The sequence below is a fragment of the Choloepus didactylus genome, chromosome 17, assembly GCF_015220235.1.
Source record: "Choloepus didactylus isolate mChoDid1 chromosome 17, mChoDid1.pri, whole genome shotgun sequence".
NCBI classification, from domain to species: Eukaryota; Metazoa; Chordata; class Mammalia; order Pilosa; family Megalonychidae; genus Choloepus; species Choloepus didactylus.
The window spans coordinates 76111908-76138221 of NC_051323.1; the positions used below are offsets into that span (position 1 = coordinate 76111908).

At 62.9% G+C, this 26314-nt stretch overlaps 1 protein-coding gene across 1 annotated transcript; it reads right to left on the bottom strand.

The window, feature by feature from the left end:
• Positions 1 to 4897: 4897 nt before the first annotated feature.
• On the bottom strand, positions 4898 to 25986 carry MAL (mal, T cell differentiation protein). Its single transcript, XM_037807734.1, has 4 exons — positions 25831 to 25986; positions 9147 to 9314; positions 8389 to 8514; positions 4898 to 5459 (listed from the first exon to the last, which is right to left on the bottom strand). Exons 1-4 carry the CDS (start codon positions 25921 to 25923, stop codon positions 5385 to 5387), a joined length of 462 nt encoding a protein of 153 aa, XP_037663662.1. The 5' UTR covers positions 25924 to 25986; the 3' UTR covers positions 4898 to 5384.
• Positions 25987 to 26314: the final 328 nt, after the last annotated feature.

The window sequence follows — 26314 nt, forward strand, 5'->3', positions numbered from 1 at the left end:
AAGCTGCTTCAGAACAGGCTGCTGGTTTATTTTCTCCGTCTGCTCCCCCAAGAAGGAGAAAGCACCACTGACGGGGTTAGGGTGTCCAGAGGGGGCCCTAACAGTGGCCCCAGGACTGGTTCAACAACAGAGAGTCTATCATTGTAATTTACCAGAGGAAAAGCTTCAAAGAGGAAAACCTTGTGATCACACTGAGAGGCCAAAAAAAAAATTGATAAAAGTCACAGCCATTCTTGATAAACTCCCCTGGCAACTGAGGAGTAGAGGAGAAGTTTCTTCATGTGATAAACGGTACTTGCAGAGTAAGGCTGGGACTTAATGGTGAACCCTCAGAAGAGCTCCTTCCCATTGAGGGACCGGGCCATGCCTGCACCCCACCCCCCTGCCACCTCAGTGCTGGCCTGGGGTGCTCCGGCACAGCCGGCCGAGAGGACACACGGGCAGTGACAGAGCCGGCCTCATTTATAGGGGCCACAACTGCCCACCTGCATCAGCCAACAGACTTCTAAACGGATACAGGTGAGGCTCAAGGTGGCCCATGGGGTGACCGTCAGGTGGCCTGTGCCCCAGCAATGGCCAGTGTCCCGGTTTGCTAAAGCAGCCATTACGCACAAGACCAGAAAGGAGCTGGCTTTTATGAAGGGGGTTTATTAGGTTACAAATTTACCATTCTAAGGCCATAAAAGGGTCCAAACTAAGGCATCCACAAGAGGATACTGTGCCGGTTTGAAGCTGTTTTGGACCCCAGAAGAGCCGTGATCGTTTAACCCAATCTTGTTGGGTGGAACTTTTGATTCCCTGTTTCCAAGGAAATGTGACTCACCCAACTGTGGGCGAGACCTTTTGATTGAATTATTTCCATGGAGGTGTGGACCTGCCCACTCAGGGTGGGTCTTGATTGGTTCACTGGAGGACTTGAAAGAGTTTAAGAGCTGACACAGTTGCTGATGCTTGGAGATGCAGACAGAAGGATGTTTGGAGATGCTAAGCTAAGAGATGAAGCCCAGAGTTTGCCCCAGAGAAGCTAAGAGAGGACCCCCAGGCGCTTAGAGAGAAACGCCCCAGGAGAACAAGCAAGGACACACAGGAGCTGAGAGAGAGAAGCGAAGTTAGGAGCCCAGAGACGTTCTGGAGAAAGCCTTTTGGAAACACCACCCAGGAGCAAAGGACCAGCAGATACCAGCCTCGCGCCTTGCCATTTGACAGAGGTGTTCCGGACGCCATCGGCCACTCTTCAGTGGAACGTTAGCAACCCGGAACAGATACCTTCATGGAAGGAAGGCCAGTGGCGCCCGGAAACCCAGCCCGAGGGGCAGGCGTCCTTCGCCTGTTGGACTGGGGACCCCAGGTCAGGGGTCGGAGGGCAGAGGGCGGTCCTGGCACCGCTGGCCTCGGGTGGCTTGGCCGGGTGTCCTGTCTTGTGGGCACTCCCGAGGGGGCACGGGCGGGCCAGGGAAGGGACAGTCCCGTGAAATGTGCCGTGTGTCCACCTGCACTCCCCGGGCAGCCCTTCCCAACCCTGCTGCACAGCGACTCACAGGAGGGGCCCCGGGGCCAGCTCCCCTCCTCCTTCTGCACCCTGCGTCCTGAATGTGCTGCTGGGGCCTGGTGCCCGGGACCGCCGTGCCCTCGCCCCAGCCACCTGGTGGACGCGTCCTGTGGGGTCTGCACCCAGACACTGAGGGCCCCGGGGCTGGGTCACCCCTCACCAGTCTTCGCTGTGGGTTGTGTTCATTCAGCTTCGTCTCCGTCTCGCCTTGGGGTGTGTGGCAGAAGGCAGGGGGTGTCCTAGGAGAGGGGGTGCAGGGGGAGGGAGGCAGCTGGCAGACAGGCCGCGGCGGGGATGGGGCCCGAGGCTGAGTGCCGGCCCCAGCAGGGGCTTCTGGACGCTGGGAGTGGGGGTGGGGGTGTCTTTGGGCCTCTCAGACCCTCAAGCTCTTCATCTGTGAATTTCTCTGACCTCCTCCGCTGCTGAAGCTGGGGCCTGGCCTGTCCCCTCGACCCTCTCCAGCCTCACGCTGCCCTTTGCTTGGGTTGGGGCTCGGCAGGTGTGGCTCCTTCCCCAGGGCCCAGAATGTGGTTTACCAAGTGGGTTATTTTACACCTGGGTCATGGCAGGTTGAACGTCCAGTTCTGGGGGGAAAAGAAAAAGTATCCGTCGCAGGTGACGAAAGAACCTCAGGAACTCGGTTGGTGACTAAACACGGTCAGCAGCCAGGTGAGAGCCTCAGGCCCCTCTCGACGTTACCTCCTTCGTCCACGATGAGGCCCACGGCTGGTGCTCACGGAGCCCCTGGGCCCCTCTTCTCAATCCTCCCACCAAGCTCCGAGGTGGAACAAATACTCCCATTTTGCAGACGGGGCAGTGAGGCCAGGGACATTACACAGCGAGGAGCGTCGGCAGCCCAGCAGCCCAGCTGCCCCAGGCCGCCACGACTGGGCACCGAGGGATGACTGAGACCACTGAGGCACGGGTGGGGGGACGGCTTTAAGATCAGCCATTCCAAAGGCCCTGGGCGGACGCGCGGCCGTGCAAGAGGCGCTTTGTCCCCCTGAAAGGCCCATTGTGACCCCAGGCCGGGCCGGCCGTTTCCGGAACAATGGGCCCTTGTGTGGCCTGCAGCGGCCACGGACCCTTTGCTGTCTCAAAGGCAGCGTCAGGAGGCCTTAACCCTCCGCTCAGGCGCTTTGCAGAAACGGGGCCTGGTGAGCTGCTCTTGGAGGCTGCTCTGGAATGGGGTGACGATCAGCCCTGCCTGCTCCCCAGGGAAGGCAGACCTGAGGGGACAGACCAGGCCGAGCTGGGGGCGGGGGGCTCCAGGGGGGACGGACTGTGTGTGAGAAGCCCCCTCCCACCACGAGGCGGCTCCAGGAGGTGCCCCCAGCACCCCCACCAAGCAGGGGCCCCAGCCAGGGAAGCCATGGGCGGGGGGCTCCAAAGGTCCCCGCTGGCCGCTGCCGTTTGCCCTCCTGTTCCATGCAGCCTTGGCCACACGTGTCCACAGTCACAGCCGGGCTGACCGTCCAGGCCCTGGCGCCAATCGCAGAGACCACAAGGCCCCGCCCGGTTGGCGCCAAAGCCCCTGATGGGAGGCAGGAGGGGGTCCCCCTCCTGAGACAGCAGAGGACGGACCCGCACAGGGCAGAGCTGGGGGCCCCGGGGCTCCAGGCCAGAGGAGCCCGCCTCGGTCTGGCCCCTTCCCTGCACCCAGTGTGTCCCGGGCAGCTCACCTGGGAAATCGTGCCCGACTGCAGCTGCGGAGGCTGGCAGGGAGCTGTATACACAAGGTGCTCACGCAGTGCCAAAAACAGCCAGTGTGATGGCTACACGGGTATGGACTGTGGGTGTCCAGGGCAGTCGGGTTTGGTTGTTGGTGCTGTCTGACCTTTGACCCAAGCCAGGGTCTTTGTGGCCCGAAAGGGGGTCCTCTCCTGCCTGAGCCCAGGCAGAGGTGAGGGGTGCCTGCCACGAGAGGCTTTGGGGAGCAGGTGACACCCCACACCCTCGAGGGACAGTGGTCTCAGAACGGGACAAACAGGTGTTAATCAAAAGGCCCCGGACCCCAGAGAGCTGTCTGTGAGGGCCTCTGACCAGGGGGATCGGAGTTGGACCCATTTGCAACTGGAAAGAGAGAAAATAGGAAAAGACCATAGGAAAGTTTCTTTAAAGAGAATAATTAAAATTGCAGAAGTTTGAGAAATCCTTGGGAAGTTCTACTAAGCCCTCGATTCCCTTTTTTCTTTTCTTTTCCTTTTTTGTGGGGGCCAAAAATGAGCCTCTTTAGCATCGTGTTGCTGGCGTAGCATTGTGCTGCCAGGCAGTTCAGTTGAAAAATGAGACTTCTCATCAACATGCAATTGCAAATTTTGTTAAATGTGTGACACGCTTCCTTTCATGTCTTAACTTGTAGCTCAATTTTTCAGGCTAAAGCCCCAGTCATTTGCTCATTATTTGCTATGAAACTTGGTCTGCTCTAAGGGCTGCCGCTGCACACGGCCCTTTCAGGGACTGACTATCCTTGATGACGAAGCCCCTCCTGAACCCGCTGCCGAGACCGGATTTAATCCTGGGGTGTCGGGGGAGAGGGAGGGGCGAACACCTCCCCCTGAGGTTTGAGTCGGCTCTGCCAGGGGCGGCCCAGCCCTGCCGGGGCACCTGTCCGGGGCCCACCTGTGGACTGTCGCTATACCCTTGGGATAAAGGAGCCTCTTCGAAGGGGGAGCTGGGCTTTCAGGGTCCCTGACTTTGGGTCCCCCTTCCTTACTGCCCCTCTCGCTCTACCCAGATGTCCACCTCGCAGCCAAAACGTGGCGTTCGGCAGCCAACAGTGTGTTTCCTTTTGCAACCCTGTGTCTGATGCAGAGAGGCCCCAAAAAGATTCTAAAACCTGTTCATTAGCCACACCACCAAGCGGAATTCGGAGCACACTGCCTCAAACATTTCTGATCAGCTTTACAGAGGGTGAGAGGAACTCGTGCTCCTTGCTCTCCTCGGCCTCAAGGATATGCTACCTGAGCACAGACCACTTTCTCTGGAGGAAAAGGAGGGGCCCCGGCTGGCCCTTGGTGAAGGAAGCTCTGCTGTTTCGTACAGAAGGTGGCCTGGCCCTGGGCTCTGGTGGCCCCTCCACGTGCCCTGGGCCCTTGCCAGGCTGTTTTGGCATCTCAGAAGCAAGGACAAGGCTCGCCGGGGAGGGACGGCCCAGGCAGTGGCCACCCCGCTGGGAAAGGGGGGCGCAAAGCCGTCACGCACTCACAGCCGCCCGCGGCACTGCCGTTTGACGTTGCCTCCAAAGATTTGGTTTAAGCCAAAGGCCTCCTCGGGAAGAAAGATGGGGTGATGGCTTACCCAACACTGGGGAATCAAAAACAGAACCCCAAAAACACCTCACAAAACTGGTGAACATAAAGGCATTTTATAAAGTAAGTATTCCAAAGGTTTATCAGCGTCCACCACGGACAGCCGCGGACGTTCGCTGGGTGAGTTTTAGTCCCTGTGACACGTGGGAGCCGTGAGGACGTGCGGGCACACCTCGAGCCGGGCGCCCCCGAGAGCCCTGGACAGTCCAGCAGCCGGTCCACGAGACCCGGCCGGGGTCAGCAGGGGACCTTTGCTTCGTGGTCTCTCCGACGACAGTCCCCACTTCCCACCCCCACCACCGCTTTCACAAGCAGGAAACGAAAGAGCGCAGTAGCCGGAGGTTAAACAGCAAGCCGCGAACCCCAAAACGAAGGCATGTGGGAGCGCAAACACAGCACCCCGAGAAACAGAACGCTGCTTTTTTTTTTTCCTTTTTTCCCCAACGTCGAGAGTGTTCTAAGGAGTTATGCCAGAAGGCTGGCGGGTCGGTTGACCCTGGCTGGGTTTTCAGGGGCACTTGCTCTTAGGCAGCTTTCCACCTGATGAGAGAGAGCGTGGCGTGGGTCACGTAGAGCAGGGTGGCCACGTAGCAGAACACCTGAAACCGAGATAAACGACCATCAGCCACGGCGACAGGGCGCAGCGCGGGCCCCACGGGCCTCTCCTGGGGCTCCGGGCTGTCCCCCAGCGAGTGTGGACACCCCCCACGTCCACGATCACCGCAGATGTCCCTTCCCGCCGGGCCCAGAGGTGGCCTGAACCTTCCGGCACAGAGCTCCAGGCACCTCTCGAGCTGTGGGAAGCAAGACGACACTACCCGCCGCCCCCCAACATTATGTTGGTGCCAGCTGATGGGAAACGGGGCCCTTAGACACCCCAATGGGAAGCCCCCCGAGGAGAGTCGCTGCTGCACGGAGGCACCCTCCCCCCACCCCAGTAAGGCCGGGGTCCACCTGCTGCGGACCCCGCAGACTCGGCCAAGAGACCCTGAGCCCTGGGGAGGCCTCGAGGCCCCGCACCCCAGATCCCGGCCAGAATGTTGTCCTTAATTTCACAGGCTGGGCCTGGGGCTGGGGGCAGAGGAAGGGCCGGGGGGGGAACAGTGGGGGTTCTGACCGCTTGTCCCAGGGCGGGGGCTGCCGGGGAGCCAGGTGGCTAGCTCAGCCCCCCATGCTCTGGTGCTCTCCGTTCCTGTCACCCCACCCGGGCCGGCCCCCCCAAAGTCTCACCTGCCCGGAGCCAAACACCTGCACCTGCCTGGAGACCCGGGGCGCGGGGTCAAGCGTTTCCAGTCCAGACCCCGCCTGGAGGACGGTCACGCTCCCGCAACTCCCGGAAATGTGCACAAACACCCGCCCAGCTGCTGCTCCTGCGCTGGCCAGAGGCCACGAGGGAGCCGAGTTATTTAATAACGAGCTTGAGGGGACTCATCGGGGAGCGTGTAGGGACCCGGTCACACACGAGTGCGCAGTCCCCCGCCTGGGCCGGCACAGGAGCCCCCTCCCCGCTGCGGGCCCCCAGGGCCATCCAGGCCCGCTCAGCCCCAGGCAGCGGGGGGCCCAGCCGTGTCGCCCACGGGCCCCCGGGAACGAGAAGCAGAGAAGGATTTTCCAAGCGAGCCTATGTGAGTGGCAGGGACGTGAGTGGACACACGGTGGCCTTCGGGATCCCTCCCCACAAGGCACCAAGGGGCAGGGGTGCGGGGCCCCTCTGCAGGGCAGGTCTGGTGTGGGCAGAGCCTGGGGACGTCCCCACACACGAGGCCCCCGGGGTCCTGCAGGGAGGCTGCGGCCTCCCCGGTCCCTGCCGTGTGCTTGCCTGGGGGCTCCCTCGGTGCCCCCCTGCCCAGGACACCTCTGGCTCAACCCCCAAAACAGTGGGCCCCCTCCATGGGGTAACGCCGGACATCGGAGCTCCATGGCCACCAGGACAAATGCCCCCCTCACACCCAGCTGTGTCATGCAGACCTGCATCTGTGCCCCCCGAGACCCCCACTTAGGTGGAGCTGGGAAGCCCACAAGGCTGAACTGGCAGTTGGGGCGCAGGCCCCGAGGGTGCTTGGGGCTGCTAAGCCGGACACTCTCTTTATGGGGATTTGCCAGGCCCTCGGGGGGTCCCTGTACACTTTTGGGAACATTTGCTGCCTTTACAGACAAATTAGAGAAGGACATCAGAGGACAGCAGGCCCTGAGAACCCTACTTGCAGGCCAGCCAGTGGGCAGGGCACAGCTCAGCCCCTCAGGGTCCAGCCAAGCGCCGACACACTGACCACTGCCCGTCCACCTTTGGCTTGTTTTCCACAGTAAGTTCAGGAAATTGTTTTCTGTGTTTGTTGTCAGGATGGGGCCTCTAGGCCTGGGGAGGGGGACTCGCAGCTCTCCTAGGAAGGGGAGGGTCAAGCAGAGAGGTTTGGAGGTGCCTGAGGAGGCCACCAGCCGCCCAGGGGAGGGGCAGCAGCCCAGACACCGTCTTGGGGTGCTGCTGCCTGGAGAGCGGCCATCCTGGGGGACGCCCAGCTGTCCTGGGGGCGACCAACAGGGAGCCAGGGAGCATGGAGAGGCCGTGTTCACGGAGCTGGGGAGTCGGCTGGGGCTGGGTGGGGTGCTGGGGCTTCCTGGGTCTTGGGGAGCAAAGACCCCGTCTGTCCCTGCGGCCCTGCTCTCGCCCCTGCTTGGCGGCTGAGAAGGAGGGGCCCCTCGGGCTGGCCCTGTGCTCGGCCTCGGGGTCTGCACCCATTGTGAGGCGGTTTCTAGAGGTCCCAAGAGCCTGTTCCTGAAACTCTCTCTTTCCCTGCTTTGGAAACGAGACCCGTGGTCAGAGTCCGGTTTTCCCCGGGGGTCTGCAGGCCGGGTGGGCGCCCAGGCCCGACTCTGAGGAGATCGTCGGGAGACAGAGTGTCGGAGGTTGGCCCGTCCAGCCTGTCCCTGAAGGAAATCCCAGGTCACGACCTGCCCCACTGACCTCATGGGGTCACAGGGACCCTGGGGGTCTGGCCCTGCCCTGGGAGAAAGCTCCTTTTGGGGTGCAGGAGTGCCCCCCACATGCAGCGTGCCAGCCCCCTCCTGCACCCATCCACTCTGCTAAAGGGGCAAAGAGCTGGAGAGACAGACCCAGGCCCTGCCCCACCGCCCGGGGTGGGGGCCTCAGCCCTACAGCCCCTGAGGTCAGGAACCGTCACCCCCTTTACTGTCAAGGGAACCAGGACTCGGGGTGCAGGTGACTTGCAGGCATCGGTGCAGCAGGTGTGCTCAGACCCTGCTGTGGGTGCAGCCCACCCGGGGCCCTCGGGTCAGCAGGTGGACGTGTGGGGCTCGGCCTGTGGAGGGGACGGCTGCCCGTTCCCGGCCCTGGCCTCGAGGACGGGCAGCAGAGCCGAGCTGCCAGGGCTGCTGCCCCAAGCTGGGGCCGGGAATGGGGGCCACAGAGCCCCCCCACCCCGGTGACCCTCTGTGAAACGGGGTTCCTGGGGCAGGGCTGGCACCCAGTGCCCCCTCTCTCCTGGCCGGGGCCCCGGTGACGGCGCTCACCACGGCGGCGATGTTCTCGTGGTAGCGCTCGTAGGTGAAGCCGTCCTGCATCAGGATGGTGGCCACAGCTTCCAGCACCGCGGCGCTGAGGTAGAAGAGCGCGGCCACGCAGTGGTAGGCTGCGTCCTGCGGGAGGAGACGGGGCGAGGCGTGGGGACACACACACCCCAGGCCCAGCGGTCACTGCAGCTGCCCCACGCAGACCGGGGCGAGATCCCAGCAGGGCGGCCCGGAGCCCTGCACCGTCTCCTGCTGCGTCCCCTCACTCCCACGCCCCATCGCCCCCGCCCTGCCGTCCCCCTTCCATCCCCCTCCACGGTGCTCGGCTCACGGGGCCGTCTGAGCAGCTGAGTTTTAGTTCTCGGGCTCTGAGGGCCGAGGGCCTCAGTGGAGCAGGGGCGCTGCTTTCCCCGAGGTCGGGGAGAGGTGGGGCCGCTTGGGTTTTCCTAGGGTGACGCTGGGGCTGGGACTGAGGGTGACTCGCGGGCTCACAGGCCTGGTGCGGGCTGCGGGGCCGAGGCTCGGGGGCTGCGGGGGCCTCCCGGACCCACTGCCCCGAAGGGAGCAGTCCCCGGGGCGGGGCAGGTGCCGATCGGGCTCTGGGAGCATCGAGACCGCCCTCTCCCTCGCCGTCCCCGGGCTGAAGGCTTGGCCTGCGCAGCACGGACCGTGGCGGAGAGGCCGCCGCAGCTCACCCGGGACCGCGGGGTCAGCCTCCCGGGAGAGGGTCCACCGCCCCAGCCCCGGCCGGGACTCACCAGGGTGACCCAGGAGGCCGCCTCGCCGTGGGCGCCGATCATGTAGAGAACCAGCAGCGTCGTGGTGGCCACAAAGCAGAACACGGACACGAACATCACCCAGCCCTGCACCAGGGCGATGGGCACCAGGGACGACGCGATCAGGATCCACACCAGGCCGCCGAACACCTGCAGGGCACAGCGCGGGTGGCTCGGGCCCCAGACGGGGCCTCCGGACCACGGTGACGGGGGTCCCGGGGGCCCGGGAAGCAGGAGGCGGTGGGAGTCTCCCTCCCAAACCCCCTCCCCGAGGCCTGGGCTGGCCGGGCTCGTCTCCAGGTCCCCTGCTCGCTCGTCTCTACTCCGTGTTTCCACACGGTTCTCTCTCTCTCTCTTTGGCAAACACCTACACCATGCACATCACTTGCCGGGTGCAGGCCCAGCTCTTTACAGATATTATACTCTCAGTCCTCGCAATGACCCAAGAGGGAGGGTCCATCTTCATCCCCGTTTTCAGATGGGGAAACCGAGGCACACAGATGTTATGCAACTTGTCAGCCCAAGACAGGCTTCTGTCATCTGATATTATGGTGATATTATCTGCTCTGGGATTGTTTCCTGCCCACATTTTAAATACTAAGGCAGCCTTTCTTTTATGTTTTTGACCTTCGTTTGGCAAAATAAATTAGCCGCACTGTGTTATTAGCATTTTTTGTCCCCGGGTCCAGGAAGTGGCACCTGGCTGCCCGAGTGGGGAGGCTGGGGAGGGCCGGGCATCAGAGACGCCCTCGGGGCCCAGGGGTCCAGGAGCCCCAGTGTTCCCAGAGGAGCTGGATGGTCAGCAACACCCTGAGGCCCGGCAGGTCCGCTGCAGGCCACGCTGGACAAAGCGAACTGGGGTTCCCGATCGTCCTCGTCCTCCCCGTGCAGCGGAAAATCAGCTCTGCCCCACTCCACCCCCACCCAGACAAGGACGGCTCTCGGGGTGCACCGGGACCCCGGGGGGAGGGCATTGCCGTCAGGGATCCCCACGGTTCGGCGGGGCCTGGCCCGGCTGAGAACAGGCCCTCACCGTCCTGCGTCCCCTGCAGCGTGGACTTGGGGGCACCCTGCACCCCGACCCCCTCCCAGGTGGGGCAGGCCGCTGGCCTCACAGGTGTTCCTGGCCTCTTGGTGGAAGAGCCTCAGGGGACAATCACATTTGGGGAAAACCAGTGCAATGAAGAATCTGGATTTATCAAGGCCGAGTTGTGCTTCCTGAGTCGGATGCCAGCATCTCCGGCCAGAAGCATCCCTGTGGCTCAGGTTCCCTGAGGGCACCTGGCAGAACCACGGGGTCACACGCCAGACCTCCTGAGAAACCGGGGTACAGTCACTGCACCCACAGTCCCGTCCTCGGGCTGCTGTCGCATGAGGGTGCGTGTGAGTTCCCCATGGGGGCCTCTGAGAGCAAACAGGCTCCATCTTGTGCCTTTTTCCTCTCGGGTGACGCGGACATGAGTGTGCCAAGATGACCAGGACGCGGGCGGGAGGCCCCAGCGTGCAAGACCGAGCCCAGGAGGGCCCTGTCTGAACGCCCCAGAGTGTCCCTTCTCCCCGCAGCCTTGGCACCAGCTCAGCCCAGTGCCGACCTGGGCGATGAGGCGGATCCACTTGGATGTCCCCTGACCCCAGCGGAGGGCAGGGTCCGTCTGACTCGCTGCTGGGCGGGAACCTGGGGCAGCCCGTCCAGAAGTGCGTCCGAGCCGTGTTGGTGGATCAGCCATCTGTCCATGGCTGGTCGGACAGGGCCAAACCGGAGCAACCCCCAAAGGAGCAGACTGGGGTTGCAAGAGGGCAGACAGGGCCCTGCACCCCGGAACCCTGCAAGGGCCTCGGGCGCCAAGATGCTCCTTGGCCAGGGAATCCCGCGTGCCGTGGGGAGAAAGTGGTTCCCTTTTTCACCCTCTTCCTTTTCTCCAAGGCGAGGAGAAGGGCTGGGCCACTCCGGCGCTGGAACCAGAGATGGGAAATGATTCTGGGCAACAGCAGATCAGAGCAAGGAGAGGCCCGGGAGGCTGGCGGCGGGGTGGCGGGCCGACGTGTGGAGGGGTCTGCGCTCAGATCCGCGGACGTCGGGGTGCAGCCTCCCTCCCTCCCAGGAGGAATTTAAATTTAATTACTCTCTTATTTAAAGACTCCAATTCATTAAAAGTAATCAAACAGTTAGTGGCAAAAGCTTACAGGAGGAAAGCAAGTCTCCCTCTCAGCCTTGTTTCCTCACCAGCCGTTCCTTCCCCCGGAGGGTCGGGGGTTTCTCGGGGTGCCTGGGTGTGCCTGTATGTTCCCCCCGACTTTTTAAAGCCTTTTTCTCGTGGTCACATATACACAGCAGAACGTTGCCCATTTCAGCCGCTTTCAAGAGTGTTCTTCAGTGCAGTCGTGCGCATTCGCCAACATCGGCCACGGAACCCCCCGGCTCCCCAGGCGGAAACCCCGCACCCATTAAACGTCAATTTCAATTGTCCATTTTCTATCAAATGGTGGCATCTGTGAAGGTTATCCTGCACCTGGCTCTTTCCCCTTGCCCTGTATCTTGGAGATGACTCCCCTTAACTCCAGAAAATCCTCTTCTGTAAGGGGAGGCAGAAGAAGACAACACTCTGGGTGTTTGCGAGTCATTCTCTGGATTGAATCCAGCGTGAGAGAGTAATCCACGGGCTTTCTTGGCTTAGACACGGAAACGTGCTGGGAAAGGGACCAACAGGGCAAGGAGAGGCGTGTGGCATCGCCAGGCCCAGAGGCACGGCCCACACAGGCTGGGCGACGACTGCTCGCTGGGGCCACTCACTGGGGCCGCTCACTGTGACCACTTGCTGTGACCACTCACCGTGACCATTCGCTGTGACCGCTCACTGTGGCCGCCCACTATGGCCACCTGCATGTCGGAGCTCAGACCTGTGGCTGATGACAATGAGAGACGCCGGCTGCCGTGGAGTCTTCTCCTCCAAGCAGGGTCCCCGGCATCCCTGAGCCCCTGAGGACAGTCGTCTAAAGAGGGGAGGCCAGGCAGGACCCTTAGCGGGCACGTGCAAGCCCAGACCCGGGAGATCCAAGCCCCCAGTTTCCACCGGCATGTGCATCCTGGGTCGTGCAGAGTAAGGGGACGCCCACCAGGCCCTGCTGCGTCCCCTGCCACACTGTGGCTGGACTGAGCGATCGATCAATACCCAGTCTTGTCCCAGCCGTGCATTCACAAAAGGGCTTACAAAAATATATGCACAGGAAAAAACATAAACGAAGGAGTTAGGGTGAGGGGAAAATAAGGGCAGGAAAGATAAGCCAGAGCAGAGGTGAAGTCTGGTCCCAGCTCGCACAGAGCTTCCCGCAGGCACTGGCGCCCGGGGCTCGGCCTGTTGGCTTCTGGGCGTCTCCCGGCTGCTGAGGACGAGGCCGGATCCACGGAAGACGCTCTCCCTCAGCCCTCCCCTCCCGCTTGCTCTCACCCATACGCATCACACGCACACACACGCACACACAGGCACATGCACACACACGCACACACACACGCACACACATGCACATGCACACACATGCACGCACATGCGCACACACGCACACACATTACACACACGCAGAAGGCACATGCACACGTGCGCACACACATACACATGCACCACACACAGGCATATGCACACACATGCACACATGCATGCACACACATGCATGTGCACACATACACATGTGCGGGACACTGATTACGTGCTTCAACTTGGCGGGCCGGGCTGGGGGAGCTGATCAGCCCCTGGGGAGGGTGGTGGGCACGGGCGACAGCGCCCTCCACAGCCCCCCGGGCCTGGGAAAGTGAGGCCGGAGGCAGGCCCCATTTCCTCACTCCAAAGTACAATCGTTGGGGAGGGCTTGCCGGAGAAAAACCCCACCCCCGTGCCTTACCCGTACCCTCCACCCTCTTCGTTACCGGAGCAACTCCCGCACCTTTTCAATCAACCTTCACGCCCTCTCAGAACCAACCCAAGCCTTTAACCCCTACAGCTACCCCGCCCTCTAAACCGCCCGATATAAGCTTGTACTCTCCCCTAATAAACTCTCTTGGCTTCTTCATCATAAAAGAAAGGTGTCCCGCCTGTTCCTTTCTCGCCGCCCTCCATACTTTGCACGCCTCCGCCGGGGACCTGGCCAAGTCCCCCGCCTCGCCCTCGCCTCCGGGAAAGAGCCCCCGCCGCCAGTACCCTCCGAGCAATCCTGAGAGCCTAGGATTTAGCAACCGGCCGCCACTCCCCCCCAATAGACAAGTCAACGACGACCGCACACATGCACATGCAACACATGCGCAAACGTGCACACATGCACACGCATCACAAGGCACACACAGGCACAGGCACATGCACACACATGCACACACAAGCACACGCACACATAGACACATGCACACACGCACACACATTCACACACATGCACACACATGCACATGCACACACAGACACATGCACACACTCGCACACATATGCATGCATGTGCGCACACATGCGCACACATCACACACACGCACATGCACACTCACACGTGAACACACACATGCACACACATACACACACTACACACACAGGCATATGCACACACTCATGCACACACATACGCACACACATGCACACACACAAGACACATGCACACACATGCACACACATGCACACACATCACAAGGCACACACAGACACATGCACATGCACACACATGCACACACATACACACACATGCACACACACTTTCATGCCTGGTGCCCATGCTAAGAACCCCTGCTGGTGGTTGTCCGCAGAACAAAGCCCACCCTGTGCTCACCCCAGCCCCTGCCCCGTGTCTGTGCACTGTCTTGCACAGGCATCTTTAAGAAATTATTCTTTTTCCCTTTTGCTCGTTTATCTACAGCAGTCGGTTTCATAGTGAGATGGTGAAGAGAAATCTTTTAAAAGGACTTTAACAAAGCACCTCTGCTCTCACAGCCCCCATCCCTGGGCCATGCGACCCCACCCTTTGGGGGACCCTCAGTGACTGCATCTCATCCCTCAGGAGCCTCTGGCCAGACACAGCTGCACGACCACTGGCTTCCTCCTCACAGGAAAGCTGCACCGCGTCCCACCTGCTCCAGAAACACAACAGAAGCTCCACACCCTCAACATCCTCGGCACAGAAGAAACTGTTAAAAACCAGAAAATTTGCCGTCGGGACGGTCAAGGGCTCCTCCCTTCACCCTCCCCACCCTCCCGGGGGGGCCCAGGAGAGGAAGGGAGGGAGGGGGCTTCAGGGAGGCCTGGGAGGTGGGTGCCGGGGGAGGGTGGCACAGAACTTCCTGGAGAGGATGAGGAGGAGGAAGCAAGAACGACAAGGCCAAAGGGGAGACGAGATTTTAGCCATGGCCTGACGTCCAAGCCCAATGGCCCAGCCGTGCCCTGAGGCCTGTCCCTTCCCTTTGGGGCACGTCCTCGTCACGAGAGACCAGGACAGAAGCACACTGGGACGCGCTCAGCAGGGCGCTCAGCAGGCTGCTCCCACTGAGTCGGGGGAGGCTGCGGCCAGTTCCGCCTCCCCCCGGGGCCTCGGCTCACTCGTCTGAGGGCAGCAGTGTCCTGAGGCCGCCCCACTCGGTGGCCCGTGGGGCCCAACGGGACCGTGGGTGTGAGAGTGAAGATTCCAGCCCCAGCCTGCCCAGTCACCCAGGGGCCAACACCAGCACGCAGCAGACGGTGGAAACAGAGGCCTGCACTGCTGATCGTGGCGCGGGAGCTGCCAGCACCCAGCGGGCAGAGCAGCCGGATCAGGGCCTGCCCTCAGTGGAGGCGACGCACCCGGTCAACTGCCGAAGGGCGGGGGTGCTTTCCCGGTGGAGGAAGGCGAGCACGTCCACCGAGAGGATGCCAAAGCCCCTGAGAAGGTTCTGGAAGGCCAGGGGGCCATGTCCTCCGTGGGGGGAACCGCCGGGCAGCCCCCCGGGCCCTGCTCTGAGGTTGGCGTGAGTCAGGCCTACTCAGGGCACAGAGGGAGTGGGCAGGGCACCCACGCCCTGGAGATAAGGCCCCACCGGCCCCCGGCCCCCTGGCCAAATATTTGTCAAGAGCCAAAGGGTAGGTGAGGGTTCAGCACTTCCCTTTGGAAAGAAAACCCCGGGTGGCTCCCAGCCTCCAGGCAGCAAACACCAGGAGCAAGTATTTGAAGATGTTCACCAAGTCGGGGCGCAGCCCCCGGCTCCCGTCCGCTGTCGACTAGTCAGACTTCCTGCCACCCCCACCCTGTCCCCCGCCACAGCATCGCCACGGAGACGGCGCACCTGGCAAGGCTGGTCTTGGACAGGGACCCCCGAGCCGGAGGAGCCCACGTGGGCCCTGGGCCCCGAGCCAGAAGACGGGGTGGGGCTCGGGCCGCCTCTCCACGGTTCCCCACCCTATCGCCCGGGAAATCTGTTAAAACCGCCCGTGCCCAGGGCTCATGCCCGGAGCCTGACTCACTGAGGGCAGCAGAGCTGATAGACAAGCAACAGGCACCCCGAGCCCCTGCCAAGGGCCCCGCGATGTGTTCTCATGGCACAAGTCTACGGGAGACCTGGCCACTCACGTCAAACAAGACGATATGCTCTATCGCCAAGGCCCCGCCTGGTGTGCAGCACAGGCCTCTCCAGGGCCTGCCCACCGTGCCCCCCCGCCACCTGCCTCGCCTTAACAGGAGCCAGCTCACCCTCCCTGGGCCCTGGGGTCCGCCCATGGCTGGGGGTTGGGGTCACCTGAGGTGCTGACCCCGCCCCCCAGGGTCCCACCTCTGGAGACCACCCACCATGTGGGCAGGAACTGGGGAGTCATGTCTTAATTCCACCCAGTTTTGGGAGCCAAGCAGAGTGGAGGTTCTCCAAGAATCAGGAGTGATAGACAAGCCGGACCAGAAGTCTTTCCAAAGGCATCTGCATCTGAGGTCACCTGGTCAGACGAGTTCTGTGAATTTTCTGAGGGTGCCCAGGGGAGCCCCCACGTCCGCCCGGGGACACATCTTGCTCTTCCTCCATGGGGGGGCAGGTGAGGGGGGCAAGAGGACACTTCACAGCCAGGGCTGTCGAGTTCGGATGCCTCCCCGGGGACCTGTGAGCCCCTCCTCTGAAACAGTGACGTGGCCGAGCCCCTCAGGCCATGGGGAGGGTTGGACGCATTGGCATCCACAGACCGGGTGGCACCTGGGGGCTCCCTGCTCCCCGGCTCTCGGCTGCTGAAGAAAAGTCTGGCCCTTAACCGCGTGCAGACCCCCATGGGGCAGGCGCTCGTGGCACAGTTACCCAACACAAACCCTGGGGGGCCCAGAATTTAAAGATTGCCTCAAAAGCATCAAAAAGAGAAAAACCCATGATCCCCTGGAAACCAAACTCGTGAAAAATCTGTCTGACTCTGCAGAAGGAAACACAAAGGACGTAAAAATATGAGAAAGCCTTTCTTTAAACAAGGAGCCTCAGTTTAACGGTGGGGGGGTCAGGAATTCTCTGGCACATTCTTGAGATTCACGTGGAGTTGGCGTGGCTTGTGTGGCTGAATGCCCAAAAGTGCCCTGCCACAGTCCCCAGGGCTTCTGCCACTGCTGCCATAAGTGCAGAGGGTTTGCTCAAATGGTCTGGGGATTTTTGGGACCCCCCTATTAAAATGGAGGGGTCTATACCCACAAAAGTGCTTCCAATAACAGCTGAAAATGTGGCCCCCAAAGGGCCTCCCACTCAGAGTCACAGACACCTGGTGGTGTGCCCCTGCATTAGACACCCCAAAAGCTCTGAGGGCACCCCCACAGCTGTGAGTGAGCAGGGGTTTGTGCCTCAGATTCTTGAGAAATAAAGGCACTGGCTGAGAGCACAGTCTGTGCACCAGTGCTAAGCTGTCCTTCCAGTGTGCACAAGTGGGGAGAACCCTTCTCCACAGGAAGGAAAAGAAAGGCATGTGCTGGCTCGCCTCGGATGCCAGGAGCTCCACGCGCCCTCCAGAGCAGCACCCCAACTCACGTGGCTGGCAATGCAACCACTGTGCCAGCCATCACGCATTATTTCCGCACCAGGAGGACATTTCATGCAGGTGCCTAGACCAGACAGTAACTGTGTTCTAGGAGAAGGCCGGTCCTGCAGAAGGTTTTGTTGACTGAGAAAAATGAATCTTTCTGTGCCTTAGGTGGAGGGAGGGCAGCTGAGCCCTGCGGGGGAGGTGGCTGGGGTCCAGGAGAAGGTGCACAGGGGGAGGTCGGATGGGAAGACCCAAGGCCTCCCCAGACTCCCCTCCGTCCCCCTGGTGCCCCCCTTCAGGAAACGGGTCTGAGGGCAGTCCTGAGGCCGGGTTTCCGATTCCGAGGCAGAGACGCAGGAAGCAACCGCAGGGCATCCGCCAGCTTCTCCAGGCCTCCCTCGTGGGCAGGACCCACCCCAGCAAGTCGGCGGAGAGACTCCCTCCCTGGCGCGCCCACCCACCACACCCCGAGTGCCAACGGGGCCGGTGCAGCCTGGAATGGACTTTATTCCGAGACCCTCGCTCGGCAAAGGCCCCTCTCTCCCTCCTTTCTCTCCCAGTCCTGCCACTAGACCCCACTGGGGCAGGTCGGTGTCCACCAGTAGATTCAGGCCCTGGAGACAAAAGTGGGGACCCCAGCCGGTGACCAGCTGACCGCCTCTTCACCGACATTTGCATTTGCCTCCCGACCCGGACCCCCACCCTGAGGGCTCAAGGGGGCAGATCAGAAGATTCTCTGAGAAGGGGCCTCCTCTCCCTCTGCCAGCCGCACAGACAGCTTTCTGGGAGAACATCGGAAGTGGCACTCAGCCCCTGACTCGGTTTACCTATGCCAATCGCTCTGCCCACTGACCCCTTTCCTTCCAGGGGAACGTCACGCCCTCGGCCCTCCCCGGCAGGTGAAGACAGCACCCCCGGACCTACTTGGAAGGAAAGCCCTGGCCTCGGGGGTCCTTGGGTCTGTTCGGGAAGAGAGGGATGGAGACTCAGGATCCCCAGGGACGGGCGCTGAGTCGGGTCCATAGCTTATAGGGCCAGGCGGGTGTGGGCTGGGGGAGGCCACTCGTGGCCCTGCTGTTCCCTCCGTCAGTGACCCCTGCCCGGTCCCAACCTGCCCTGAAGCTCAGGGGGCATCTGTTCTGCAGCACGGCCCTCGGCTCTGCACCCCGGCACCCCGGCTGCGTGACCAACAGTCACTGATTTAACCTCTGTCACCCTCAAAGGCAGAGGATGGTCACAGGTTCCGGAATGAACAAAAGCTCCTTCAGCTCTGCAGAGCTGGGTTTTCAGACAAGCACCTGCACGTCGGCATGGAAAATTCTGCCTGCCCTTCCTGTACCCGCTGGCTTCACCCAGTAGGATGGGCAGAAGCAGGAAGTTTCCGCGAGAAATGTCAGGCAGGCAGCCGTGAAGGAGAGACTCCGTGGACACCCGACGCCAGGCGGGGGCGGAGCTGGTGCTGGCGGGCACTGCCGAGGGGTCAGCGAGCAAACCGGACGGTCCCACCCCTGCCTGCGCGTCCCTCCAAGGCCTGGGGGTGTCTCGGGAAGGGTCTCCACGGGGTGGGACGTCAGCCTGACACTCAGCTGCACGTGAGGTCAAGGGCTGCCTAGTGACCAGAGAACACAGACGTGGGGCGCACGGCCTTGCACCAGTGCTGGCCTCTTGCTGACAACAGCTGTGTTGGCGCCTCGTCCGTGCCGGGGCTGGGGAGACCCACTGTCCAGCAGGAGGTGGCCACGGGCAGGGGCTGAGAGCCGGGGAGGGGCAAAGATGACGGTCAGGTCTGGGTCTGAGGGGTGGATGGGCAGCTCCCTCCACCTCCTCCAAAGGAGCCCCCCACGCCCGCCTCAGTTTCCTGGCTGCCATAGTGGATGCCGCCGATGGCCGGCTTAGCCAGTGGGAGTTGATTGGCTCACAGTTTCCATGCCAGGAGACACTTTCTTCTCTCAAACTGGTGCTCTGGGGCTGGCTGCCGGCAACCCTTGGCTCGTCCGTCGCGTGGTGCGCTCATGCGGCCTCGCCCGGCTCCTGAGTCCCACTGACCCCCGGCTCTGGTGCTCCTCTGGCTTCCTCCCCCGTGCCCTTCCTCACAGGGCCTCCGGTGACGGGGTGGAGACCCTCCCGACTCGGCTGGCCACCCTCAGCTGACGCAGCCCCCTTGGAAGGCCCTCCTCACCACTGGTGCACAACCACGGGGGGCTTAGGGTTACGAACACGTTTCTCTGGAGTGTAGTGTCCCAAGCCAACACCCCCCAGCTGGGGTGGAGACGAGTGAAGTCTACCTGGCTGGTTTTATAAAATGCCTATGACACAAAAGCTGGGGGTTCCCATCCCCCAGGCCTCCTAAATCCTGCAGGAAGCACCAGGTGTGCCCGGCCTGTCACCGGGCCTGGGGTGGTGGGGCACAGGGTGCTGGAAGCCGTCCCTGCTTTCAACCAGCAACGCCCTGAGACGGGTGACAAATCACCTCGGAGAGGGTGCCGAGCCTTCGAGCAGTGCCCAGAGGGGACACACCTCCGCTCGCAGCCGTCCCCCTCGGGAGAGAAGAAACGCTGGGAAGGCTCCAGAGGGGGGCAGCCGAGGGAGCCCTCAACAGCCCCGTGCTCCCCAAATCTCACTCAGCCCCCACCTATCTCCACGAACAGCACAGGAGAGGATCACGCCAGGCGGAAGGTGGTGAGGGATCCCCTTCACCCCTCCGGTGGTTGCCCCCCACTAGCACGGACTGGCCGCTTGCTGTGAGAACAGGTGCCTGGGTTGTCAGTAAACGAACGACGATCGTCCCAGCAGCGGCCGAGCAGTCACCGTGCACGGCGCTGCTTAAGGGCTCAGTGAATAAATACCGCATTGTCTTCACCCACACGGCACCCCGTGCAGGGGGAACTGAGGCCTGGCTGCCTGCCCCGTTCCTGCAGCTGGTGAGCTCCTGCCCTGCTGTGTCGGCCCCCAGGGCCCGGGCCAGAGCCCCCATGGGTGGGCAGCCTTGTGTCTCGGGTGGGCTTGGGACGGGGCAGGAGGGCCACCAGCCCAGGAGACTACAGCGCCATGGGGGGGCCGAGCTGAGCCTGTGAGCTCGGCCGTGGACGCTTCTCTCTCTGACCCTCTGCTCTGGGCAGCGCGGTCAGGAGCTCAGTCCTTCAAGGAAAGGACCAAAAACCAAGCCGAAGGTGCACAGCAGGGCCTCACGCACCCTGGGCCCGGCCTGTGCTCCCCTCCAGGGTCCCCCGTGGGGTCTGGGATGAGGGGTGCCCTCTCCCCCTGCCAGCAGGCCCAGGCAGTCGGCCCCCTCCATCCGTCCCCACTGGCCGTCTCCTGGCACTCGCCCCCCAGAGCCCACCCTGGGGCCTCCATCAGAGTTGGATCCAGGAGCTTCCCTTGTCATCTCTGCCGCCCCTCCAGGCCGGCTGCACCCAACAGGCACGGGGGAGCTGGTGGGGAATTTTCCGTCAGCCGAGACTGGCCGCTGGCCCCAGGCCTTCCTCCTCCCATCGCCCTCCACCGACGTGTCACGGCTGGTGATAAGGTTTCCTTTCAGGTCCTCTGCACTTTTCTCAGGCCCCAGAGCCTTGGCGCGTTAAACCAGGTGCACGGGGTCACCCTGCCTCAGGCTGTGAGGACGTTGGTTTGGGGTGGATGGCCCCACCCAGGACGGGACCCTACTGCTGGCTCTGGGCTGGGGTCGGACTGGAGCACAGCACCCCTCCTTTGGACCCCACCCCACTCAGAGAGTGCCAGGGCCTGCTCCAAGCCCCTGACCAGAGGGGATGCTCCGGGGAACAGCCTGGAACCTGGGTGACCCATCCGCACCAGCCCCGGCCACCTCTGGCTCCAAGCTCCGGGTCCAGGGGCTACCTGAAGACCCTCAGACAGGCTTGTGGCAGAGGCTGTGCAGATCCGGCCCGGGGTGCGGGGTGTGGGGTGCGGGGTGTGGGGTGTGGGGTGAGGGTTGGGGGGCTGCAGGCCCCTGGAGGGGCAGGGGCGGTGCACACGGTCAGCCCTTGTCTGGCCACCCTGGGCATGGGTCGCCCCAGGAGCATCTGGAGGGCAGGCGGAGGGGATGCCGTGACGCGGGAGGGGGCTTGGGAAAAGCCAAAAAGCACTTCTTCAATGCGGCTCGGCCGTGGTGACTTCTGGTGCATCCGCCATGGGTGCCGTGCTGACGGGAGGGCCAGCGGAGCCGGCCATCGGCCACCATCATCCCCTCCGAGGTTCCAAACAGCAGCCCAAAGTCATGGACTCCTAATCAAAGCTGCCTTCTGGTTCTTGAAAAACTGGAAAAGCTACTTCTCAAACCTGGCAAACAAAGCCCTGCGGGACATGTACCTCTAGATCTTCCCCCTCGTTTAGAGAGGAGGAAAGGAGAAAACGGGGCCAGGGGCCTTGGCTGTTTCTAAACGGCCACAGACGAGGCCCTCGACCCAGGAAGGGGCAGCAGGCAGGGCAGGCTCAGCGGGGCCAGCCCCACCCCGGCACTGGTGAGGGGTCCCTGGCTGGGGCATCAGGAGATGAGGGGCCGTGCCCTGAACCCGTGGGACTGCAGGACCCCCAGCTCCCTGCCCAGCCTCTCACTGAGAACTGCCCCCACTATTCCACCCCTGCAAGAAAAGCCGAGGGGGCCGGCCCGGCCTGCAGGTGACCACTCAGAACCTCACGGCATCGCGGGGGCAGCTGGGGGGCCTCAGGGCTGGGGGATGCAAGTTCCTGACCGGCCCGGGAGCTGGGACCTCACGCCGGGGTGTGCCTTGGGCAAGCCGGCCCAGGGGGCGGTGAGGTGCCCAGGGCTGGGGGCTGCAGCTCCATTCCCGGAAGGAGAGAAGGGCACCAGGCCTTGGCGAGGGCGGCCGGGGCTGGGGGCCGCGCTCCCGTGATCCTGTCTGCTGGGGGGGACCTGGGCGTGGCCTGCTGTGACCTCATGGAAGCGGGGTCCTTGGGGACCTGGAGACCGGGGCTCCCTCCCAGCTGCTGGTGCTCCCTTCCCCGCGTAGCCGCAATGTGGATCATCCCACACGGCGTCATCGTCCCAGCCCAGGCGCTCCCCGTGCCCTTCGCCCTGGCTCAGGGGCCACCAGGGCTGGTCTCGGGGCTTGTCTGGTTGCCGTTAAATAATAAAAGTCTTTGATCCCTTCCGGTCACGGACATGGTCTCATTTCAGTAATTAAGTGTCTGAAAACCCTGCCACACCACGAAACATCTCAGGGGGCGGCAGACCCCCCACTCTGTGTGTGCAGGGAGGGGGCACGCACCCCAGGGGACACCCCTAGCACACTCTTTCCAAAGACACCTCCCCCCTTAGTTCCTCACCGTCCTTCCAGCAGCTGCACCTGGCAGGGCTGGGAGAGGGGAGCCAAGTTAAAGAGCCCCCCACTACTCCGCCATCAGCCCCTCCATCTCGAGCCCCAGAAGGGGGTCGCTCCTGGCACTTTGTAGGGGAAGCAGCCTTGGGAGCTCCGGTCAGAGCAGGGCAGGAAGTGTCCACACCAACAGCTCGCTCCTTGCATGGTGACCTCAGGGTCCCGGACCCCCGGCTTAGGAGGGGGAACCGGTGCTCCCAAAGGAAAAGTCCCCAGTGTGGGGGGCGGGACCCAGGCCAGGAGCAGAGCCGCCGGCCGGGGCGGGGAGGGCACCAGGCACCTCGGCACGACCTTGGGGGCTCTGGGGGTCACCCCCCACGGGGCCAGGAAATGGGTGACAGTGCACCCCCCACCCTGAGCCCCACCCACCAGCTCCACTGGGCGCTGCTGGGCCCGGGAGGATGTGGGTCTGGGTGTGGCAGGGGCACCTCCCAGGCTACCGGGAGATCACGCCTGGGCCCTGACCTGTGAGTAATCAGTGACTCCCCGACCACAGATTCACAAAATAATCAAGCATTTCCCACCCATGAGTCCAGCAGAAAATGATAAAGTCTGTCGACGGAGGGGCTGAGCAGCGGGGGGATCTCCATGCCCTGCTGGTGGGAATTGGGGTGATTCTAATTCAGCCTGGAGTGTATGCAATTGGGGGGACATTCTTTATAAAATAATCAAAATTAAATAGGGCCTGGGAAGGGGGCCTGAGAAAGTGGGGGTCCTGAGATGAAGTGTCCTCGGCCTCCCGGGACGGCCATCTAGGGTGCTGTGAAGGGGATTGACCTTGGGGGGTGAGCTGGGAGGTGCGTTCTCCAGGGCCAGCCAGCCAGAGGCTCCCCGGGTTCCAGGAGAAAACCCCAGCACTCAATAAAGACCTGATGTGAGAGTGTCCCTGGCAATGGCAAACAGCAGCAAACTGGAAATAACCAGAATGTCCATCAACCAAAGAATGGGGAGCAGGGGCAACGGGCATAAATCTCAAAACCCAACGTGCATGAAGAGCAAGCTGCAGAAGGGCCTTGCAGTGTGATGCTATTTCACCAGGTGTGAAAACATGAAGCACCGCCAGGTGAGGCTCACAGGTGTCACACGTGCAGGCAGGGGGGACGGGACCCCCTGTAGCCTAGGGGCTCCCTGGGGCTGACGGAGGAGAAGAGGATGATAGCTCAGACGCCATCTGTGAAGCTTTGCTTCCTGGACATAAAAGCAAATGAGGCAAAATATTGAGATTTGACAGTCAGGTGACAGTTACGCAGATGCCTGTGAAAGCCTGACACGTACACTTTTCTGTAGCATTTGAGACCTTTCATAATTTTACAAACCCCCTCAGGCTCTAATTTAACCCACACATCACGGCCACGTACGGCTCTGTGGTTTTGGACCCGGCAGAAGAAAACTCAGATGGCCGCTCTCTCGTCTTCTCTCCCAGGCATCCCGGGACAGGAGGAAATGTAGAGAGAAGAAAGAGATCCTGAGAGGACAGGACCTCTCCAAAGTCCGAGGCGGTCGGGGCAGAGGGGAGTGGGGTAAGAGGGCCCGGGATGGAGGAGACACGCCATCGGGGTCAGGGAGCAGGAGGGTTCCAGCGAGGGGGAGAGATTCCGTCCAGAAGGAGCCCGCCCTGGGGGATGAGCTTCCCGAGCCCTCGGTTCTGAGTTCCCAGCCTGCGCGCCCTCACTTCCTTCCCCGCGGCTGTACTTCTCAGGGGGGACACACGGGCCCGGGCACCTGCCCGCTGCCTGAGCCCACTCTTGGGAGGGTCTTTTGCAAAAGCCCAAAGTCCAAGAATAAACACTCCACTACGACCCTTCTCCTGTGCGCCAAGCAGCTACACAGGGAGGCCTGAGGCACCAGGAAGACGTTTTTGCTTTAAGTCCCTCTGCCCCCTCACATCTCACCACCAACCATCCTCTCTTTCGGTCGAAAAATGGCTTTTTAAATGCAGGGGGCTCAGAAAGAACTGTCCATCATCCCTCTCTCCCAGCTCACGGATGCTCCAGCTCTGTGCAAGCAGGGGCTATGAGTTCATAAAGAGAAGCCCCCAGACGTCCCGTCTGGGGAAAGACTGTTCCAGTACGAGCTCCCGGGCTCAGGGGTGGGAGCCAGCCCTGGGGTGGGGGAGGCTCTGGCACCTGCCATGGGCCCGGACACACTGGCCAGCTGGTCAGTTCCAGCCTCCGCCCAGCGGCCCTGGGCATGGAAGGAACTGAGGCGGGGGGGGGGCACTGGGCAAGCCCCCCACCCCCACCCCGGGCCTGGGGTGTCCCCACGTGTTCACGGTCGGCGTGACCTCAGCAGCTCCCAAGGGGTCCTTCCAGGCACCGCTTCCGTGGCTGCCCGGGGTGATGGATTCCTCTGGACACCCCCGGGTTTGGGCTCAATGTGAGTCTTACCTCAGGGTCAGCAAGACCCGGGCTACCAGGCACCTGTGCCCCTTTTCCCTGTCCCCCAAGCCCCGTGTGGACACAGACCTACGTCTGCAGAGCCCTCTGCTCCTTTGGGCTTCCCCCTCCAATCTGGGAAGGGTCCCCTTTTTAAAGCTGGGTCCCCACATCGTCTTGGCCGTCTGGGGTGGGGAAAGGGGAGGGCACCCGCAGGCCGCGGTGGCCGCACCCACAGAATAAACGAACCCTCTTTCCCAGGCTGGGCGGGGGTCCCCCGGGGAGCTGGGGCTGAGGGCGCCGCCCCCGACCCCGAGCCCTTTCCGGGGAGCCCACCGCTGGGAGTCCTCGCAGCGCGGACCTGGGCCCGAACCGGGTCGCGCCATCCGCCGGCCGCGGGGACCTCCCCGGCCAGCACCCCCAGCCCCACGCAGGGCGGAGTGACCGCGGCCCCGCAAACAATGGCCTCTCTGATGGTTTCCAGATCAAAGTTGTGCAGCTACAGAACAGACCTAGAGGAAACCGGATCCAGCTCCCCCTGCGCGCTCCAGACCGCCTCCTGCGAAGTGCCAAACCTCGGAGGTGACAGCAAACCTCTTTTGTCGTTAAAACAAACACACACACACACACACACACGCACACGCACACGCACACGCACACGCACAATATTTTTTAAGCGAAACCCTGCACCTGGCAGGAGCCAGTCGCCCCTACGAGGTCGTGGGCGCCCCCCGCGCCCCCGAGCGTCCCCGCGGCGCCCAGCGGACGGACCCGGGCGCAGCTTCAGGAACCGCGGGCGCCTCCCGGACCCCGACCCGCTTCCGACCCGGAGCCGCGCGGCCGAGCGGGCGCTGCCCCCCTACCCCCGAGGCTGCGCTCCGCGTCGCGGGCTGCTCCAGGGGACCGGGCGCCCCGGGGCGGTGCGGGTGTGTCCCGGCCGCGGCCCCCTGCCCGGCCCACTCACAAACTCGAGGGTGAAGAGCAGGTCGGGAACGGTGGCGAGAACCCGGAGGCCGCGGGGCAGGGCGCTGCCCCTCGACGTCGCGGCGGGGGCCATCGGGCGGCGGCTGCGGAGGTCCGGCCTCGCTGCTCCACGGCCCCGCGCCCCGCGCGCGGGTTAAGAGCGGGGAGCCCGGGGCGGGGTGGGGGAGGAGCCCCGGACCCCGCCCCCCTCCCCGAGCCCGAGGAGTGCCCCGGGACCGGCCCAGCGCGGGGACCGCCGCCCCGAACCCGCCAGGACGCGCCACGGGCCTGGGCGCCAAGGAGCGGGGGGCCCGCCGGACCCTGCGCCCACCTCCGGGCCGGCGCTGGGCTGATGCCGCCCCTGATGCTCGCGGGACAGCGGCGCCGGCCGTCGGGGCTTTAACCCTCTGAGGCCTGGCCGCGGGCGCCCCATCAGCGCGCCCCCGCGGACACTGCGCCCGCCGGCCCTCCAGCCCCGCGCCCCG

Excerpts from the sequence above, each read along its gene's own strand:
- MAL (XM_037807734.1), bottom strand. The coding sequence starts at position 25,923 with ATGGCCCCCGCCGCGACGTCGAGGGGCAGCGCCCTGCCCCGCGGCCTC. Across the intron at positions 9,315-25,830 it reads TGCTCTTCACCCTCGAGTTT|GTGTTCGGCGGCCTGGTGTG; the intron begins GTGAGTGGGCCG and ends TGTGCCCTGCAG. Across the intron at positions 8,515-9,146 it reads CGGCCTCCTGGGTCACCCTG|GACGCAGCCTACCACTGCGT; the intron begins GTGAGTCCCGGC and ends CTCCTCCCGCAG.